The following is a 17,061-nucleotide window of genomic DNA, read 5'->3' as shown; positions in this document are numbered from 1 at the left end:
ACAAAACAGAGCCATCGTTAATGTTATTAGTGACACATGCTTTTCCTGCGAGGACAAGCCAAAATGTCTGCTGTGAAAAAGCCCAGTCCTTTCAGATTAAAGTTTACACATAAACCCAACTTCAGCTTTTTCTTTTCAAGGTTTTTCTAGCCTTTAATAAACGGTACACGCAATCTGAGAAATAATGGAATTCTATTTGTTTTTGGTTGTTTGGATGTAAACTGGGTAGTGTCGGTAGGATAAGGAAATTATATCCTGTACGACAGAGAAAGTAGTTCTACCTATAGGTGTACTGCATAGGAAATTTAGGTGTGATTAGCAGAACATCTTCCCACAATATCCAGAAGTTGTTTACCTTTATGCTATAGTTGCCAGTCTAACAGCTGTAAACTCACAAGGGGACGAAATCTTCTGACAGCAGAAAAAGTTTCAGCAATCTAAAACAAATACAGAGCCCAATTAATAATAAAGGCAGGTTGCTTATATATAAAAAGTATTTAACAGCACTTCTTCATTATACTATTAGGGAGTCATCACATTACTGCCTTTAAGAAGCCCTCTTACTGTTTCATATTTCTGGAACATTTGGTATTTGGTTAGTAAAGGACTGAACAGTCTCCTGTATCAGGACACAGCCATCCTCTAACACACTCCATGTGTTGGCGTGATGACAGAGGCCAGGTGGCGCACACTCCAGTCAGCGAGCCAATCCACTTGGCTGTGAATTGGAAAGGTCTGAGGTGGAATCACAGCACAGAGATAAAAATAAGGTTTTTGGACGTGAAGCTGTGTGATTACCCAGTATGGCGTGCCATGCCACATCATTCTGAGGGTTTCATTTGGGCTCATTGTGCCGTCGCTATTTTTTTTCCCTCTCTCCACTTCGTCTGTCTCTCCGTTGCCCAGTTTGTGTCTAATATTTCCACTCTGGAATGTGGAATCCATCTCCTCCTGATGACTTCTGCAGCTCACCTCATCTTCCCTTTTATTCCACACCGCCTCCCTTCCTTTAAATACTCCAAATACCAGACAGAGCGAGCCTGAGTAAAAACACATCAATGGTCCGGTGAAGTCAGACACCTCTTTATTTGTTATTTCGACTTCGGGACATAAAATACGTTTCAGATTGTTGATAATGCCTCAGGCTGAAATTGTGTAGCTTGTATGTACATGCAGAAAAGGCAGTTAAAAACAAACATGTAAAATGCATGCCTCCATTTTATATAATAAAGTCAGCTTGCAATACAAAAAATGCAATTTCAATACATTTTACAGTTTGACATGGAGACACAAATTGTACCATTAAGGTTTTATTAAACAAAAGAAAGAGATAACCTGTATCTTGTTTAGATTAGACTAGACTAGATTAGAGTAGGGAAAAATAAGGTGATAACTTTAGCACTTGCTCTCAAGGTGTCAGGAATCTACATTGGTACGGGGGTAAAGGTGATACTCCAATGAGAGGTGCTGTAGCCCGGCCCTCCACGCGACACAGTACACTCAGTGGAACCAGTGGTAGCGAGGATAGAGGCCATCGTAGTGATACTCCCGTAACTGCTCATTCGTCTCCCTTGATCTCTCATCTTGCTCTGTGGATAAAGAAAATCAAAAAAATAAACAAGGTGGCTATAATCAAGGTCGGAATTATCACCTTATATGCAGTTTCTCTCAGCACTGTGGTGCTTTAGCGTCTTTTAGCTAATTGTTTTGGTTATCCAGCCTAAAAATGTGCTTCTTTGGCTCACTGGCGTTGGAGGTAACCATCGCAGAATATTGCACATGCTTTTACGATAGAATAAGAGGGGGTGTTTTTGTTCTTCTCCTTGTAATGACATCGGGTATATGCTGGATGAAGAGCCAACAATCTTGAGACTTATGAACAATAAGAGTTATGACATGTGGGACTTTCTACAAAACCATGGTGTGTTCTGTGATCTAATGGTGGGGATCTTTTTACCACCTTGTTGATCCAAACCATCCAAAACACTGTCACGTATAAACCAAGTCGCATTTTTATGGTTAGCAGTTCTTAGTTTAGAAACTGTCATGACAACTATCACACCGGACAGACACCCGCAGGGATGATTGTCAGCTTGGGGTTGACCACAAATGGACACTGTGATTTGGTATGGAGTCCCAGGGACTCTGCCGTGGTTCAGAGGCTCGTGGGTGACGTGAAGTTCATTCAAGACTCAAACTGGAACTCCAACTCCAAGTAAACGTCAGGTTTTTCCACAAGGATCAATTACGGTTAGCCATCACAACATGACGCAAAGTTAATTTAGCTGGATTTGTTGCATCCAGGTCTTACCATCACGCACTTCCTCGGCATAGTTCTCATGCTCATTCCTTTGCTCCTCATTGTATTCCCTCCACCGCTCGTTTGCAGCAATCTTTATCCTCTGCTCAGCTAGGGAGAGAAGAAGGGAAAGGAAAGTTGAGAAGTCATCCAAACATTTGCTCTACACGTGCTGGCATGATACTGATAGATGAAGCAGGTACAGACTGTTGCCTCCATAGACAACCTGATATTTTTGACTTTTAGCTATGCAAGTGGCATGGCGTTTGAAGTTAACTTTGTAGACATTCATGGTCCCAGAGGATTAATCTTAATGATTAATGACTCCCTGACTTGCCCTCCAGCCTCAGCAGCTTTTAAAAGTTTTCACCTGTCCTGTATTTCAACATCTATTGGCACCAAATCATGTAAAGACATTCCTGGTCCCCAGAGGATGAAACCTACTGACTATGATCATCCCCTAATTCCTTTAGTGCCAGCATGAGGTTGCCATTTTTGGTTTTGAGTTACATATTGCAGCAATTATTGAATAGCTTGGTGTAAAATTTAGTACACGGATTCATGGTCCCCTCATGATGAATTGTAAAAACTATGGTGATCTCTTGGCTTTACATCACACACTATCAACAGGTCCAAGATGATGAATCCTAAAGACTTTGGTGATTCCCTTACCTGCCCTGTACCCTCACCAGCAGGTCAAAGTTTTCACATGTCCTGTATTTAAACATCTTTTGGCACCAAATCTTTTTCAGGCATTCCTGTTCCCCAGACGATGAACCCTACTGACCCTTGATAATTCCCTGTCTCCTCTAGTGCCCCCATGAGTTTTTTTTTTTTTTTTTTTTTTTACAAATTAGCAAGTGTTAGCATGCTTACAAGTTAAAATTACAATGCTGAACATGATAAGCATTATATTTGATTAACATCACCATGTTAGTATTATCATTGTGAGCACGCTGACATTAGCATTTAGCTCAAAGCAATGCTAATGTACGCCTATATGTACAGCCTCACAAACTTTTTTTCCTTACAAATAGGCCAATGATTTAGGGCTTAGTTGTACTGTAGGAAACATGTCTCACACCCACCTTCACACCTGTAAAACCACTTGCCTGTCAACAGGCGTTTGCGCTGCCTCTCTTTTTCCCATTCTGTCTTATTTGTTACCCTGCAAATGGATTCTATTTTAGTCTTATTGAATATGGAGTATGCTAAAGTGATGGCATGTCCTAACCACTTCTTCTACCCCTTTTCCACCAACTCTGGAAAGGGTTCCGTTCAGGTTCCGTTACTTTATTTTGACCTGTTTGGAGCATTTCAACCTAAACTAAACTGGTTCCGAATCAGAAAATTTGGTTCCAAGTAGGAGCCAAAGAATAGCAGGTTTTCCTCGATCTAAAGTGCAAGACATGATGAAATGTCACACTCTTTGTCATACTATCTTCTTTAATAGTTGGTTCATGCTTGTTTTTGGATTGAAACACTGTTGATAAAGCATCCTTGATTACAATGATTCTGCTCAAAACTGGTGGAACTGGGCTGGTTTGCTGGATAGCACTGAGGTTCCAAAAACCCTGAATGGAACCGATCAAAAGACAGAGCTAATTTGGTGGAAAATTGCTGTCCTTGACCTCAGAATAACAGATCATAAGGTAAAGGGGAAAATCATGAGACATTGGGAAACACAACCATACAGGGATGCACTGAAGTCACAGTTGGTTATTCAATCATCAAACATCTGTTGGAAATATTGGTTATATTACAGATCTGTGCGTCGTGTTTTGAATAACTCTTTTCTGTTAGTACATGTTGATCTTTTGTATCTCACAGTAAGTCAGGTAATAAAGACTATGTGAAAAATGATACTGGCTGACAAACCACAACAAGCTACTAAAGCAGAACCTCAAAAACAACTCAAATTCAGCCATGTTATGATCATTTGTTGGCATGCAAATGCAGAGATGCTTAAGGCCTGGCCAAAAGAAAAGTCCTTACAAGCAGTCACACAACTGCCCCCTCATGAACCGAGCTGGCATGAACATAATCCGCCTTTTTCAACAGTAAGTGTTTTATTTTTTTCCAAGAATGCGGGCCTGTTTGTCCAACGACGAGGCCCCGTTTGGTGCTCTGATGGGCGGGCAAGGTGAAATGACCTGTCTCTGGAGGCCTGCCCAGGGGCACGCTGCTCTGATGGGTTTTTCACCAGTAAAAGAGGCGAATTGACAAGAAAATAATTCACTGTAAAGAGGAAAATCACTGTTGGCAACAATTTTGGTAAGTCTGGCCATTTATCTCAGTTAAAGGAATAAAGGAATCCTGTTTCTAGCTTTTGAAAAGTTATTTTGGTCATACAGTATGACGAAGTTCCAGCGTGATTGCAGGAATGTCCTGGAACACCTTTAATTTGTGTGTTAGTTGATTTGGGTTGAGGTCTGTCGGTGTTGTGCATCGTACAGGATGCTGGCAGTGAAAGAATGAGCTTATTGTACCAAGAAACTGACAGAGTAAGAGCCTGCTCCATGCTACCCTGTGACTCCTTCTGCAGCCTCCAGCTGCTGTGTGTGTGAGAGAGAGCGTGTGTGTGCATGTTGGATTTAAGAGCTGCTACTGTATAGAACAACACCTGCCTGAGTTTCCATTACTCTCTTTCTATTTCTCACTTGAGCTTGCAGTCAAAACCTCAAACCATATCATCTTCAGAGTCCAGCTACAAACCAATAAACCAACACTCACACATACACACATTTCTCTGTGGGAGGCCAAACTTAAAATGTGGCCACATAAACCACTCAGGCAGTGTTGTGACAAGTCAACCACACATAGCACCAAATATGAATAAATATAACACTAACTTAAAACCAGAGACCAAACACTTTGCTCATGAACCTGCTGGTTTCCTGCCAGTGAGATGTAATCAACTCAAAACTATTTCTTCCTGGCAGATGACAGCAGTCCAGCTACTGTTATCTAAAGAGAAACCGGTTTTAAAGCAGTTACCTTGGAGCTCAGCATAGTTTCGGGGTGAGCGGCGACTGCGGCGTTTGAAGAAGTTGGATGCTTCCGACTCGGGCACAAACACCGGCCGTGCTGGCCCTGAAAGTCAGAGGTCAGAAGGTGAAGGTGACATGAGTAGGATGTGTGGAGCACAGTTATTTGAATTAGTGAAAAAGGGTTGATCAGGGTTATAACCTTTAGGATGGCCTTTAGCATGGCCTGCTTTTGAGTCGTCCCGGACTGCTGCACTATCCACCACGCTGGAAACTACAGTTCGAGGAAAAAGAGAAATTATGATTTCCTGTCTTTTATTCTAAAAAACATGTGAATTGTTCCAGTATTGTGACAATATTATGAACAAATGAATGTTGAGAGTTTTAAAACTGTGTCTCTATATGTGTAAATGTGGACACTAATCTTTAAATGTGCATAGGATTTGTGTGTTTATAAGCATCTGAAACTATACCACGCCCATTAGTTGTACAAAACTAAGTACATTTACTCAAGTACTGTTTGTACCAAAGTATATTCATGAGGGGCTTGTACTTCTGTTACATTTTGAAGGCAAATATTGTGTTCTCGACTACACTTATTTGATAACTTTAGTTACTAGTTACTTGCAGATTCCATGCTGCATCAGTTTTATCTATATAAATGATAATTATTTTATTTTACTGGTAATCAGAGGTTTTTTTTTCTGGTAAAAGTGAAAGTCAACCATATACGGAAGTATTCAAATGGATTTTCTGGAGTAGTGTCAAAAGTAAAGTTAACAGTTGACAGTTAAGCACAGAGCGAATCTGACAGAGCTGCATGCAAAACGAATAGTTCGCTCCTTTGTGTTTTTAATGTAACTGATAATAAAATAGTGTCAATGGTATCCTGGTGTGCACTAGATATATGTATATGTATGTCTATACTGTATTCTATGGGCCAACCTATCATCAGCCTGGCCAGTTATCAGATGTAATATTCACCTTTTCTCTGATTATCTGAATCAGGGTTATTTTTTTATTCAATTGCCGATAAACAAAATCAATTTAACAATGCACTACTTTGGCTCTGATGCAGTATGCAATCTTAAAGGTAACTAGATACTAATGTTATCAAATAAATGTAGTGGAGTACAGTACAGAACTTAAAAAATATATACTTAATTACATTACATTGCTTCCCATAGTATACAGTAGATACATACAGTACATCTAAATATATGTATTATTTACTTTAAAGTACATTTAATGTCTTTTACTTTTACCAAAGTAATATTTTGATAAGATATTTTTTACTTTAACTCAGTTTTTGGGTACTTTTTACATTACTGGACATCTCCAGGTGAAATTACAGCTTTTGCTTCTCTATTTAAATTAAAGAAAAGATGTTCCCTCGGCTCCTATAGCCAAACATGTAATGCTTGCTGCCTGTACTCATTACTGAAAACATAACTCAAAACTAATTTAATGCAAATATGAGTCTATTTAATCTTACACGGGATAAAATTATACAAAATTTACAAAATGATCACTACATTTTGGAATAAATATGGAATTTACATTTCACCCTCAAAACTCTTCTTTTTATCTCCTCTGAGGATGTATAATCAAAAACACCCCTCTCCACGCCCACCCAGACAAGGTACTTACAGGTGAGGAAGAGGAGGGTGGTGAGCAAAGAGAGCACAACAACTTGAGTCCAGGACATCTTGATAGAGAGAGACGCAAGAACCTTACTGGACCTGACAGCACACCTAACTGAACTGAACTGAGAGAGGAGAGGAAGATGAAGGGGGAATGGGAGGAAGGTGGGGGAGGCAGGGAGAGTGGGAGGAGAGAGAGGAAGAGAAAGGCTCGGGGAGGGGAGGGAAGCTGCTGGAATTTTGATTGCCCAAGGGAGAAGAAGAAGAAGAAGAAGAAGAAGAAGAAAACACGGAGGGAAAGGATGAGTGATGGGCGAGGTGAATTAAAGAAGGAAAATAGTAAATGTGTGTTTATATATAGGTAAGAGGTACAATATGTTGAGATGTATGAGATGTAGTGGAGTACGTGAGTAGATGTACTTAGTTACATTCCACCACTGTGTACTACATAGTAGTGACATAGATGTGCTGTATCACAGAGACTTTTTTGCAATTACTGCTAGCTTGTGGTATCTGAATATGCTGCGTTGTTTCAAATGTTGAAAGGTTGAAATACTAAAACTACTTAAACCTGCATTAAATGATTGTTGGCCACTTGGGGGCAGCACAACATTGACCCTTTATCACCTTATCAAGTTGATTAACTAACAACTGCCTTCACACATCCAACAGACATGGAGCAACATTAGCATTGGTTTGGAATGAAAACTAATGTATACCAACATAACATCCACCTGATGAATATAAATCCAAGAGTTACTCCAATTTTAGCTCTGTTTTGGTCTCCACCGACTCCTGAACTGTTCCTTTAATTAAAACTTCTATATTCACAATGACACGGGTCATTTCAGCAGCTTTAAACACGTAGAAACTGAGGTGAATTATATCCTAATATGGTTTTCTGTGTCTCTGAACGATTTTTACACATTTTTCTGAGTTATGGAGAGATCTGCAACAGGAAAGTATTGTCAGCTGTGAGACTTTCTGCCTCTGTTTTGAATTCTGAGAGAGAAAAGTGGATCAGCAAACAGAGGCAGGTCTGCTGCTTTGGCGACTCCTGCAAGAAACCAAAGACAGAGACAAAGAAATTTCCCCATTTGCGGGACAAATAAAGGATTTCTGATTCTAATTCTGAAACTGGACACAGAGGACAAGGACAAATAATGTAAAATGTCGTTAGAACGTTAGCTTTGAGATTTCTTTCTTTTTGCCAAGTATATTTATTTCCTGGCTCATATGCTGTTTTGTGTGGCTGGGTGAGCTGACACAAACGAGGACACGTCTCTCACCACCAGCCTATCAGTTATCAAAGACTCATCCAGTAGTTCAAGGGCCCCTTTGTGTCTGTACGTGGATGACGTTCATACAGACTTCCATGTGATCTGTTTTTGTGTATTTTCTTTGCACTATGGGTTAAACTTGAGTTTGCTGACCAAAGTTCACTGAACTTGAGCTCTGAATAAATGGGTAAATGGGTCAGTTTGCAGTTTGAAGACTGTTTGACAAAATTTAAAGCTGAAATCAACCCTCCATCCCCAAAAGAAGATACAATATTACATTGTATAGGCATGATATTACACCTATAGATAATGTGTAGCTATTGCAAAATAATAACACTTTATAACATGAAATTTAACAGACCTGCTGTGCTCACAGATTATTATGGCGTGCTCTATTGTGCATTGTTACCTACTATATGAATGGGGTATATTTCCCCTCAGGCAAAGTGTATGCAAGTGGTAACATCTCAATGCTGTAGTGGACCCTGTCATTATCTTTCCAGGTATGACTGATCTCAGGGTTGAGCATACCTTATGGTACTAACCTGTGGTTAATGCTTCATCGTGCTGCGGGCTATTGAAGTGCATGTGTGGAGATTTGAGGTGCAGAATTCATACGTTGCTATGGATTTTTCCTTTGACTGTGTGTGAAATCTGAAATGTGGGTCAGTTTCCTCCAAGGGAAACTGGGCAGAGACGACAGGCCACTTTGCCCAGAAAAATGACAACAGATCTGAAGTCAGGGGAACGTTTAGCGGTACATGAGCCTGCAGTTAGACCTGTGTGTGTGAGAGAAACTATTTGCTGTGTGTGCATTTATCTGTATTCGCTTGTACAAATGTGTTTTTATACCTATGTATTTATTGGTGTTTATATGTAAATGTGACTGATTGTCCCTCTGCAATGTCTCTGGTGTTTGTTCATATCAGACAGTTCATTTGGTCTTTTACCTCCTTCTCTAATGCCCACATCGACAAAGCCTCCACATTACAGCTCTCCTGTGTGTGAATGAATTTCCTGCATTTCTGAATAAAACACAGAACTGAGAGCTTCCCTTTGGATTTGGACAAAGGCGCTGTTTGAGTACACACAGGCACACACTCTCTAAGCTGTACAGGATCAGATGTTTTTCAGGGGGGCTCCAAGGTGGGGAGCCAGGAAATAAGCAGGCCCCCATCTGAAAACAGTAAAACCTTCTGAGACCATCATGTGACTGTCGGAAAGTCATTCAGTGTTGAGCAACTTTCTCTGATGCACCGACAACAGCATGTGTGATTGTAATCTGTCCATAATCCCACAACAGTTTTCTCGTTAAAGGTGCAATGTGTAGGGATTCGCCACCTGTTAAATTTCTAATCTTAACATTATCTGTTATTCATACTTTTAGTGGCAGGTTCTCAGTGTGTAGTTAGTGGCTATGATATATAGCAATACTTAGGATCTGATACAGGGTGCCTATCTAATATTGCAACACATCCTCATACACAAACAACTGAATGGGTCCATTGCAGCGACTCTCAAAACATGATTTAACATAATCGCTGATACTTATGTTATGGATTAGATTATTGTATGTAATGTGTAAATATCATGTCTTTAGGATTTACATTTTTGGCACTTAATTATGCTCAAGACTTTGACATTTATCAACTTCAAGTCTTTTCATTGTTGCAGTCATTTATTATCATTATTGTTATCAAAACATTTCATTTATCACAGCATGACTCTAGAAAAACAAATGTGCATTAAATCATCAAAAAAATCACAACAGACACAAGAGCATTAACAGTGTTACATTTAAAAGGCAGTATAAGGTAAAGGCCTCTGTTAGTGTTAAGAGCTACAATCAACACTGATCATTCGCACATTTTTGCTTGAGAAGAGCTTTCAACATTCTCTCACTTACACAGCTTTGTCTCATTCTCAACCTCGCTCCACCTCTCTCTCTCTCACACACACATTACGATTCTTACTTTCTTAATCAACACGGGAACAAATCTTTTTCAAACATGTGAAACTAACGTCCCTTTGCTTGTCAAATTATTAATAAACAGTTTGATAGACATTTGAGACTGTGTTCACACTGATCCACTGCTTTTAAGTGCCATTTTAACTGTATTTGTGCTGTAAAAGGTTGTAAAGCAAGTAGCAGGTGTACTGACTGTCAGGTGCTTTAGTCTATAACTAATATTGGCCGCGTTTCCCAGATTCTATCGTTCTTAAGGACTTAAGAAGGCTCTTAAGAAGGGTTCGGCTAAGAAGGAGCGCTAAGATACGGGTGTTTCCCAGATGCGTTCTTAACTGCCTTCTTAGGAGAACCTTAAGATCAAGCCAAAGAAGCTTCTTAAGAAACTCTTAGTGGGAGCTGTCCACCGCGCTGCTGCTGTGCTGAATCAATCGATGCCAGGCAAATCGATCACCCACCTCTTTATGTGTGTGTGTGTGTGTGTGTGCTGTCAGACCGGGCTGTCCAGGCAAAGAGATCCAACGGCTGATCACTCTGGTGTCTCCACACATCAAGAGAGCAACCCGCTGCAATTTTGGCCTCAGCCCGGAGGTGCAGCACAGAGTGATCAGCCGTTGGATCTCCGCACGAGGTAGCCCGTTCTTTGCCTGGACAGCCCGGTCTGACAGCACGTCCAGTGGGGAGAAGTGCTGACGCACATATGCATTTATGTAAACCGTCTAGCTTCGCGCACGGCGACGCTGTTGGTTCGCAGCGAGAATGTGCTGTATTGCAGCCGTGGTTTCTCACACGCGCGGACTTTGGCAACGCATTTATATACTGTAGAGTAGCAGGTGAAGCCTCTCTGGATGAGGTTCAGCTGAGTTTAATACATCTGTTCCCTTGATATCTGTGAAATGCCACAGGGTTGTTGTTTTTTATGTGTAGTACTATAAACTCATATATGCAGATGTTGTGGAAAACTTAAACGTGTAATTCAATAAAAAGGTTTTTTTTTTCATCTACCATTTTCTATTTTTTTTTCTTGCGCCAGTGGTCCGCAGCTATGAGCGCATTTCAACATTGAGCATTGTTTTATTATTTCGCAAAGTGGATGATATAAATTTCCCTGACGCGGCTTGATCACTGAGCATTTGGTCGCTAAGAAGGCTGTTAAGAGTGGGCCAGCTCGATCTTACATTTCCTTCTTAGTGAAAGATCTTCTTAAGCTAAGAGCGACTCTGGGAAACGCATCCTTCTTTCACAGCGTTCTTAAGAGCGCTCCTAAGAAGATCTTAGCACTTAAGAGCTTCTTAACGAATCGGGGAAACGCGGCCATTATCAATTCAAATAGTACTTCATATCTTTATGTTTTTGGTTAGAACAACATGCTCTTGAGAACATTTCCAAATGTTTCAATCAGCACAAACTCTAAAGTATCAAGTAACAAAAAGTCAGAACTGAGTACCTAAAAATGTAATTCCTCCATTAAAATTTGATAATATGATGAGAAAACTTTCACTAAATAAAACTTTCTGTGCCAGTGTGAACATGCCCTGTTACTTCGTATCCAATCACCATAGCAATCTTTTCTACTTTGAGCTCCGCAGTGATTTCTTTCATCGCAGGCCTGTGGCGTCTTTAGAGGGAAATCCTCTCTCCCTGCACCAGGCGGCCTCGGAAAGCCCAGGTGTCCTGTAGGAGAAACAGAGTTAAAGGGTTACTTCAACAAAAACAAACCACAACATTAACATGTTACCTACTGAACTACTTAATGTCCATATGCTTAATGATATATAAAACTGTTTTGAGTAAGATGCAATGCACTGAGCATCTTTAAACCCAAGAAATGGGAGCTTTACCCCTAGCCTCTGATCTGACTAGGTCTTCTTGTTTGCAGTAACAGCTTGTCTCCCTGTATGTTTACTGTTAACATTTGCTCTAAGCCAAATTGCATTTAACTGAATCCTAAGGATGCATCACTTTGACATGCTTGGTGAGTTCAATTTCAGTTATATGTCTGATAATGACAAGTAACAACACTGACAAGCAACTGTGTTCAGAATGCAGATACTTGACTTTACTAGGCTGACTGCAAAGTAAATGTAGCTCATGACAGAGACATACAGTGTAATTTATTGGACTCCTCATATCTTGTTGATATCAGCTACTTATGTTGTTATTGCTACCAAACTTGAGTTATAACATGCTGGGTTTGTGTCCAATGCAGCTTTAAGGGTGAAGGTTGTTATTACTGCACTAAGCTTCAAGGGTTATACTCACACAACCTACCAAATATCAACATTTAACATCAATATTTTTTTCAATATGTGTGAACTGTATGAAAAACAGTTAAAACTCCAAAGTTCAGGACTTTTTGATCAATCACTGCCCGATCTCACTACACGAAGTCTTCCGTTTTATCAGCCCCATTTTTAAAGTGTATGCTTGCAAAGACAGTCAAATTTAGAAATTACAAACCAAATATGAACGATGCCCTTCATTCTCGCATATCTGTTCACATTTTTGTCTGACTGAAATTGCGTTGGTCACGTTGGATTGTGTATAATATGTAAAAGTTGAGTATAAAGTCTCAAGAAATTCAGAGGTAATGGAACTGTATCAAACTCCCTAAAGTGATTTGTATCTCATACTATGTTGCCGCAGTGTTTTATTATTATAAATGTAATGTGAATGTAAATGTCTGACCGTGAAGGTGATTTCGTTGCCCAGAGCGTACTTCCTGGCTGCGATCTCCTGCACCTCTTTCTCTATGTTCTCCTGTGTGGTTCCCTTCACGTCAATGTAATAGCAATCAGAACCGGCGTAGTGGCAGGAGATGGCCTGGAAACAAAAGTAAGAGCACAAGAGATCCTGTGAGCTGATGAGGTGTGGGGCCTGTTTGTTTTAGGACGTGCCGGAACAACAGGTGGATTATGGGTACCTTGCGGAAGCCCTGCGTCTGGTTCATGCCGGAGCCATGGATCAGCAGTGGATGGAAAAAGACGGTATCACCCTTCTCCATCTCCAGGTGCACCCTGGGGTGCTGCGGGTCATAGCCACGCACTCCATGGTACATCTTGTTTACACCACCCTGAGGACCCACAAACAGTGTATATGTGTTTGTACTTCCTATCAAGTGTAATTCCTGTCGAATTTAGTGTGTGTGTGTGTGTGTGTGTGTGTGTGTATGTGCGTGCGTGCATGTTGGTGTGTACCTCCCACTCAGGGTAGTCGTGCTCCTGCAGGTTGCCGGTGTGTGTTCCCGGCAGGACGACCAGACATCCGTTCTGCCTGTTTACTTTCTCCATTGCAGTCCAAGCACAGACGATCTTGTCTGCGGGGCGGAACGGGAAGTAATGCAGATCCTGATGCATCGGGTGACGAGACGTCTTCTTACCTGAAACAACAGGACAGACAGGTCGTAACACCTGAATCTGGTGTTAGAAAACTAAAGAGAATAAAGTGACCCTTCTTATACAGCAGTTAAAATGAGTTCAAGGGATCCCTGAGGTGGTTCCAGTAGTTCGCCAGACAAATGAAAACCAGTAAATTGCAAGTATTACTTGATTGCTCCATACCTGCATCAGGAGGTTTGTTGATCAGCATTGTGTGCATGGCCATGATGTTGGGTCCAGTGAAACACTCCACATACTTCAGAATCTGATATAGAAAAGCATATGTTTTTGTCCAAAATGGTTCACCTTTGCATTTTTTCAAGCTAATTTTGCTTAAAAAGAATAACATAAAGAAAAAAAGAATAGCTAACAGATATAAACAAGGACCTGTTGTGACCTTGTTGTGTGTGTGTTGTACCTCTGGTAAGGTGCAGTACCGGAACAGTTCAGGATCTTCCTGGTAGTCCTGCAGTTTGGAGACCGCTTTTTGATCCGGAACGAACTCTGACTTAAGGATCGCCAAGTCCCTCATCACCACCAGACCGGGAACCTTCACTTCCTGTCGACAGATCCGTTCAAACTCCTTTCTGGAGTCCACACAGATAACATTCAGCATCTCACAATATAAATGTTGTGTAAATGTATAAGTGATATGTTTATGATCATACTCTGGGTCACCTGAACATGTTGATGTCCTCTTCAGACACCAGATTCTTAATGAGAATAAAGCCATTTTCCTCGTAGAAGAGGCGCTGTTCTGGGGTCAGCAGGTTGTTATCAAAAGAATATCTACCAAAAAAAGTGAAAACAGACAACAACATGTTGGTTACTTTTATATTTAGTTGGAATCAAATCAATGATTAGTCCACTTGTAATTGTTGCATTCAGGTTCTATTGGATACACAGTACATTTTAGTTTCCAAAAGGTAAAAAAGCACTGCAAATAAAGTTGCAGTGACACTAAACCAGCTTAAAATAGGGCTTGTTTTCTTATTAAATTCTGAATGCATGACAATGATTGCACCACCAGCTGTTAGTGCTTGTACACAGGAGTAGAAAAGTGGGGCATTAAACGTGGTCAAAGGGAGCGCTGAAGGAACTGTGTCAAAGGTGAGTGATAAATATAGATTATATAATAGAGGACATGTAAACAGAGACAACTGTTCTGGCTGCCAAATGCTGTGTTGGAATTGGGGCAAACTTAATCTCAAAGTGTCCTTACCTCAGCCTGCGAGGGTGGGTGGAGTAGGAGGTGGAGGCTTGAGCAGAGGTTGGAGCAGCTGTCTGAAGAAGTAATGTTAAGTGAAGGAGAACAACAAGAAGCAGTGACACCTCTGAGTTAGGCTGTGTTAGGCTCACTGTTTAGACTGCTGTTTGGAGCCTCCATGTAACCGTTAAAAATGTATTTTCCTTTGGTAAAACTCTTTAAGTGCTCGACTTGTGACCAAAACAAGTTACCTACAAACCGCCACAAAAACAATGGCGGCAGCCTCAATGCAAAGTAACGGTGTTACTGTGTACACGAGTGAAAGAACCCAGTTAAATAACGATAATAATGCATTCAAAAACAATAATATCGATAAAGTACACCATTTCTCCCGAGGCCTGTGGTCCACAGCGGAACCCCGGTCTAACCCACCAGAGTTGCCCGCCGCTAGATGCGCAGCTGTCGGCTAACGGATCAGTCTCTTCCGCTCTGTGCAGCCTGGGTGATACGACAGGAGCAAAGCAGAATAAAAGGATACGATCGCAGAAGAGGGTCGAAAAAGATGATTGATCAGTAGTCTGAGTCTTTCCGCTGCCCGAGACATGTTGTCAGTCAGGTTGTAAGTCGGTGTGATCCCGGTATGGACGGATAACAACTTATGAGTAGTGTGTGACTGGGGCAAAGGGCAGTGATGATGACAACAACACACACCCACAGGCACTGTCAACACAGTGCAGGCTGGTTTTACATGCAGGTCTGTACCACCTGGTTATTCTGAGGAAATCATGTTTCACAAAAGCATGTCATTTTGTTATGAGAAATACTTGTGGTAATGCATGATTAAATATATATGATCCTTACAAAGAATTATTGGATAGATGTGTACGAGACAGCAATATTTCTGTTTTTAAAATAACTTTAAAATAGCCTATTAATCTATATTTCAACGTACTTATAATACTATTTTATATTTATAATCTGTATGACCAATTTTCAGCAATATGATAAAATTATAGTCGCTGCAGCTTTCATCCAACAGGTGGCGCCACACACCAGATATTAAACTTAATGGCAGTTTCTAGTTGTCTGCCCAGTTTATGCCCAATGTCCCATTTTTCTGTTTCTGCACAGATTATGGCTATTTGATATCCATGGGCATAGTTTTAAAATCAATCAAATTGTTATCGAAGAACAAATCAAATATTCATTACTGTCAGATGACAAACAATTCTCTCAACTTGAAATGAATTTGAAAAGTGATTTAATTGATAATATTTATTTTATACAGAATGTATGGTTATACTTAGAACGTTATTTTACAGTGAAAAATAAGTAGACCATCATCTTCTAATTTCAAGGAATATTTTAAAATTAATTATTTGAAAATATATGTGATACAACTTCACTATAAGACTCACTGCCACTTCACTATAAGATATAACATGACATTTTTGAAGCTTTAACATATCACATGGACTGTTATTTTTGTTATTTGTAATACATTAAGTATCGGCTTTTTGTTGTTGTTGCATTTTTTATTTATTTATTTAATTTTTTTAGATGAACGTCTTTTTATTGTTTACTTGTCTTATTTAAACGTCGTATGTTCAATATTTCATTAAAGATTGACTTTGACAAATTAAAAAATGCATTTCAGTACATTAATACAATTGTTTCACTGTTAGATCGCTTTAAAGCCACAGTATTGCAATGCTATGAGCGAATGACTTACAAGAAATAGCGGAAAGGAAAGCTATTGAATTAAAGATGCAAATGTTTCCCAGCCCTCCTCTCAGCTTCGTCAAGCTAACAGCAGTTTGCTAGCACTAAGGCGGAACCAAGCTGACTTTCCTGTTAAATATATTTTATTAACATGCTAAAACATAACATTGAGAAGTTATGTATTTATGTGTGCATATAGGATAACTACCTATATGCATTATCTATATGTATAATAATGAAATTAAATATTTTTGTCAATGGACACTTTGAAATACATCCTTGGCACTTTTATTTTGAAAGTTGTAAAAGAAAACGTCCGACGGTTGCTGAGAATGTTTTTATTTTGAAATCACACGGGAAGTCCTCTTATGGTTCACTGTGTGGTACTTGACGGCAGCTAGCTCGCACCCCTCCCGTCCGTCTCCTGTGTCGACAGCAGATCCTCCTCCAGCCTCTTTAAACTGCTTTCACCGCCACACAAACGACATTTTGGGGGTTCGGTCTGTAGCCCTCCGTCCTCACACCCCTCGTATCTCTCTGTGTGTTTCGGAGGATATTTCTTCTCTGTCGGAGCGTTTAG

At 40.2% G+C, this 17,061-nt stretch overlaps 3 protein-coding genes across 3 annotated transcripts in view; 1 reads left to right on the top strand and 2 right to left on the bottom strand.

The window, feature by feature from the left end:
* Window positions 1-1,067: 1,067 nt before the first annotated feature.
* Window positions 1,068-7,067, bottom strand: ucmaa (upper zone of growth plate and cartilage matrix associated a). Its single transcript, XM_084345503.1, has 5 exons — window positions 6,937-7,067; window positions 5,489-5,560; window positions 5,297-5,392; window positions 2,312-2,410; window positions 1,068-1,589 (listed from the first exon to the last, which is right to left on the bottom strand). The coding sequence occupies exons 1-5, from the start codon at window positions 6,992-6,994 to the stop codon at window positions 1,501-1,503; spliced, it is 414 nt and encodes a 137-aa protein (XP_084201629.1). The 5' UTR covers window positions 6,995-7,067; the 3' UTR covers window positions 1,068-1,500.
* Window positions 7,068-9,866: 2,799 nt separating this feature from the next.
* On the bottom strand, window positions 9,867-15,458 carry phyh (phytanoyl-CoA 2-hydroxylase). Its single transcript, XM_084345491.1, has 9 exons — window positions 15,298-15,458; window positions 14,775-14,836; window positions 14,231-14,341; window positions 13,971-14,139; window positions 13,736-13,817; window positions 13,373-13,554; window positions 13,099-13,248; window positions 12,864-12,998; window positions 9,867-11,849 (listed from the first exon to the last, which is right to left on the bottom strand). The coding sequence occupies exons 1-9, from the start codon at window positions 15,361-15,363 to the stop codon at window positions 11,796-11,798; spliced, it is 1,011 nt and encodes a 336-aa protein (XP_084201617.1). The 5' UTR covers window positions 15,364-15,458; the 3' UTR covers window positions 9,867-11,795.
* A 1,430-nt stretch (window positions 15,459-16,888) lies between these two features.
* Window positions 16,889-17,061, top strand: part of cdk17 (cyclin dependent kinase 17) — a 41,198-nt gene continuing 41,025 nt past the window's right edge. Inside the window, exon 1 of the mRNA XM_084345481.1 lies at window positions 16,889-17,061. This exon is cut by the window's right edge and continues 127 nt beyond it. The gene's annotated coding sequence lies outside the window, so the exon portion shown is untranslated.

This window comes from Pagrus pagrus (genome assembly GCF_965226575.1).
Source record: "Pagrus pagrus genome assembly, chromosome: 23".
Taxonomy (NCBI): domain Eukaryota; kingdom Metazoa; phylum Chordata; class Actinopteri; order Spariformes; family Sparidae; genus Pagrus; species Pagrus pagrus.
Note: the sequence above shows the minus strand (reverse complement) of the source record. Positions and strands in the feature narration are given on the sequence as shown.